Genomic DNA, 4,690 nt, shown 5'->3' with positions numbered 1-4,690 from the left:
TTTTCTTTTCTTTCACATTGGATTACATTGTATATTTCTAATAAATTATTGTCATTTTGATATATTTCTGTGTCAGTATTTTTTGTTAGGGAACTATTTCATTTATACCCCGTTTACTCTTATATGGTGCTTTAGGGCCTTCCCCCTCTTTGGTTCTGGTTGTCCCTGTTTTTTCTATATGTCTTTTTACCATTAAGAGTATCACTCATTTGCGCTGTACAATTGACACCGCGGTGAGTGAAGGGGTTAACCAGGATACCTCTATTTACATAATTTCCTAATTCTGTGTCCGTGGTACTGCCATTTGTGCTTGTGGCTTTCCACTTTTTTCTTTTTTTGTTTATGTCACATCCTAGGCCTGGGACTGTATTGGGAACTGTGAGGAGGCATGCTCACCATCACTTGAACTCTGTCTGGAGTTGGAACGCTTCCGTGAGGCTATCTGCCAGTCCCCTGCTAGGGGTGTAGGTGAAGATGGAGTTGAAGACCGAGGTGACGGCTCCATGATGATCCCCCAACGTCGCAACATGGACAGACCATCCTCCATAGTAGAGATGGTGACTGTAGAGCCATTGTGAGTGATAGTCAAGAAAGCTGGATGTTTCCACTTGTGCAGAATGTGATGGTTCGTTATAGTGGCAAAATTTCTGCATTTCTGAAGCGTGTGCCTGGATAAGTCAGGGAGTATTTGGATCTGGGGGAACTCCTCTGGCATGGAATGCAGCTGTCGTGAAGCCATGAGCACTTTGTCCTTCGATTGAAAAAAGTGGACTCTGAGGAGAACATCACAAGGCAGGTCTTGTGCAATAAAGCTGGGTTTGGGGATCCTGTGGATCCTGTTGATTTCTAGGTCAGACGCAGAGAGGGATGGCACCAGTGCAGCAAATAGATCTTTGGCCATTTTCTCCAGATGCTGGGGTTGCACCGTTTCTGGCACCCCTCTGAGCTTTAAATTGTTCCTACGTGACCTATCCTCAAGGTCCGCAACTTTATCCTTGAGCCAGGCTATGTCCTATGTATGGCCATTGTGAGCTTCAACAAGGCTATTAAGGGAAAGCGTGCATTTGTCCATAGAAGCCTCAACAATGTCTACCCTCTCCCCCAGCTGGCGAACTTCACGCTGTGTTTGGGTCAGTCCTTGCACCGTTTCATTGTGGATGGAGGACCACAGGGAACGCAGCATGTCCTTCAGCAGGGAGGCTGACACAGGATGGTCTCCTGCTGGAAAGGCCACAAAGGGATCAGCCATGGGCATGGTTTGGGCCTGTGAGTTACAGGGGGCCGCCATGACGTCCATCTGGTCGCCATGTAGGTGGCCTGGAGGGGAGGACCCCTGGCGAGGTTTCTGCTTAGCAGGGCTCCTGGGAGATGGCTAGGGGAGTGTGGAGGACCCTGGGGAGTTCCCGCTGTCGGGATTAGCCACTTGCCTGAGCGGGGGCCAACATCCCCCATGCCTGCTCGTGCTGTTCTGTGAAGGCCGCGGCTGCTGTCCAGCGCCATTTTGCCGTAGTCCGGCGGCGCTGGAAAGGAGAAATCCATCCATCCGGGTAAGTTGATGGGATCCCTTTTTCCCCTTTGCCATATGGGGGGTCGGCGGGAGGCAGATAGAGGTGAGTGTACAGTCCTAGGGGTCTAAGTAGGCTGAAGTCCCGGGTGGCCGAGCGGAGCTGCAGAGCTATGCAGCCATCTCCAGCGCCGTACGCCACGCCCCTCACAATAAAGTTTTCAGTATGGTGCCTTCATTAAACTTCAGTGATAATAAGACCTCATAAAAGCCTCAATGAGATCTTTGTTCCTCAGGCTGTAGATCAGAGGATTTAGCAATGGGTTAATGAGGGAAGATATGACTGTGAACAGTTTTTCTAAATTGACCATTTTACTGGAAGTGGGAACAAAGTAAATAAAAACTATGCAGCCATAAAAGATAAAGACCACGGTGAGGTGTGAGGTGCAGGTGGAGAATGCTTTTATCTTTCCAGTCTTGCTACGGATACTAAAGATGGTACTGAAAATATAGAGATAGGGAAGGAAAGTCAGAAGGAAGGCTCCCAATCCAAGACCACCGCCTGCTACAAATACAGCCACTATGTTTATGAAGGGGTCAGTGCATGTAATTGGAAACAAGTGTGGAAGGTCACAGAAGAAGTTGTGGATGGAAGCTGTCCTGCAGAAAGACAACCTGAGCAAAAATAAAGTATGAACTAAAGAGACAGAACATCCTACAAACCAGACCAGAGAGGCCATCTGAACACAGACCCTCCAAGACATAATTAGTTTGTAATGTAGGGGGTAGCAGATGGCAATGTAGCGGTCGTAGGACATAGCCGAGAGCAAGAAAAATTCTGAGATAGCAAAGGAGAGGTAGAAAAAGATTTGGGCTATACAGGCAGGAATGGATATTGATCGTTTTTTTGTGACCAAATCAAAGAGCATCCTTGGTGCTGTCACTGATGAATAGGACATGTCCAGAAATGCCAAGTTTGCAAGAAAAAAATACATTGGGTTGTGCAGATGATAGTCAGTGAGGACCAAGAAAAAAATAAGAAGGTTTGTGATAAGAGTCATCAGATAGATCAGAAGGAAGAGCACAAAAAGTCCATTCATGGTCAGTGGATGGTCTGATAGACCCACAAGAGTGATAGAGGAAATCTCTGTCTTATTCATTTTTTCTTTGTTTAAATTCATTACTATAATACGGTAATAAAATTAAGGATCTGAGGAATTAATCATTAGAAGACATGTACGGTGTGCCTGCACAGGTTTACATGTAGACATTGTTACCAGCGAATGATTTATTCTTATATAAAATGTTGGCATTCCCTCAGGACGGTCTGCTGGGTTGTAAGAACACAAAGCTGAAAGTCTCATTAAAGGTCTTTTAATATGTAATTTATAACACCTTGGGAGCCATTTTCCTATAATTGAGAACAATCTTTAATATTTAAATTTAACATCCACTGAAATACTTTTTTTTTGTCAAATGAATATGTTTATTCGTGTGATTGTATCAAAACAAGTGCTGGCATTAATGAAAAATGGTGTTGTTCACCGTATCAAGTTCAATAATATTGTTTGCACCTAACGACAATTTTATTGAACTTGATACGGTGAACCACACCTTTTTTTATTAATGCCAGCACTTGTTTTGATACAATCACAAGAATAAACATATTCATTTGGTTGAATGCCGGTTCACACTAGGGCGACCTGTGAGGCGACCTGGTCGCCTCACAGATCGCCGCAGGTCGCCTCCCATAGGGAAGCTACAGACCCGTTCTAATAGGAGCGACACAAGTCGCTCCGACCTAGAAAAAGGGTCCGGAGCTTCTTTGGGGCGACCAGGAGGCGTCCGCCATAGACTTCAATGTTATGAAGTCTGTGGCGGCCGCTCCGAGGCCGCGGCGCGCTGCTCGCACAGCGACCTTGGAGGTCGCCACCTAAAGTAGCGTCGCGGTAGTGTGAACCGGCGCTTAGGCTCGGTTTCCACTGTTGCGACTTGCTTTGCGACTTGACACATGTCAAGTCGCACAGCAAGTCAAAAGACATTCATTTTCTATTTGGCCCGTTTTCACTGCCGCGACTTGAAAAGTAGTTTGTGCACTACTTTTGGGCTGACTTCAGTGCAACTTCCCTCTATAATGAGGGACAAGTCTCACTGAAAGCCGCGAACAAGTGAACACTACAGAGTCGCACTAGAAGTAGCGCGACTCTGTAGCCGCAGCAGTGGAAACCGAGCCTTATACCCCTCTGCATCTTTACTTGTTCATCCCAGTAAGGCTCTCTTTTTTTTCTGGTCTCTTCCAGAATAGCTTTTTGTGCCTTAGAGCCAGGGGATGACTGCCTACACTGTGGTAACCTTTGGGGTACTGATATAAACCTACCCAGTAAGGCCTGCCTTTAGTTTTTTCTATTTTTTTTGTCTCCTATTTTAATTATTAGCTATTAGACAGAGAGAGCTAAAACACTACAAAAAAAAAAAAAAATTGTAGATCAAAGTTGCAAAATTATTCAAAATGCACCCGCGCCTGGATAATAGTGTAGAACAGCAACTCACGCAATTTGTTAACAAACAAATAAAAAAAAAAATAACATTAAACAAAAACCAAAATAAAATGAGCTAACAAGAGCGTCTCATCATCCAAGAAATTGTCAAAAAAAGAAGAAACAGCCCAGTTGTAAGCACAACTAGGCCCAAAGGTGGACTTTATGGGCACATAAAGGATAGACTTCAATATCAAAAAAATTATATAAAATTCACATTTATTGAGTTCCATTAAAAACATAATATACAAAAATAAAAAACATCAGGAGTAAACTCAACCCCAAAAAAAAGGGTTCCAATTAATCCCACAAGTCAATGTATAATGAACACGTGTTCACACATGAATCAAGATTACATATAAGACATTGTGTCAATATAAGAGAATACATAGTTACATATAGTTACATAGTAGGTGAGGTTGAATAAAGACAATAGTCCATCCAGTTCAACCTGTGTAGGTGTGTGTGGCTGTACTCATCTCACATACCCCTGAATGTTCTGATCCTTGAGATGTAAGTCTAAGAGTCTTTTGAAAGCCACCATACTACCCGCAGAAACCACCTCTTGTGGTAGAGAATTCCACAATCTTGTAGCCCTAACAGTAAAGAACCCCCCACGTTGCCTGAGGTTAAAATGCTTCTCCTCTAA

At 44.1% G+C, this 4,690-nt stretch overlaps 1 protein-coding gene across 1 annotated transcript; it reads right to left on the bottom strand.

Annotated features, from left to right (window-relative positions):
• Window positions 1-1,749: 1,749 nt before the first annotated feature.
• LOC309561883 (olfactory receptor 1G1-like) lies at window positions 1,750-2,649 on the bottom strand (the record flags this gene model as incomplete). Its single annotated transcript, XM_082265946.1, has 1 exon — window positions 1,750-2,649. The coding sequence occupies exon 1, from the start codon at window positions 2,602-2,604 to the stop codon at window positions 1,750-1,752; it is 855 nt and encodes a 284-aa protein (XP_082122072.1). The 5' UTR covers window positions 2,605-2,649.
• Window positions 2,650-4,690: the final 2,041 nt, after the last annotated feature.

The sequence above is a fragment of the Pelophylax lessonae genome (genome assembly GCF_965119305.1).
Source record: "Pelophylax lessonae genome assembly, chromosome: 8".
Taxonomy (NCBI): Eukaryota; Metazoa; Chordata; class Amphibia; order Anura; family Ranidae; genus Pelophylax; species Pelophylax lessonae.
This window is presented reverse-complemented; position numbering and strand designations above follow the sequence as displayed.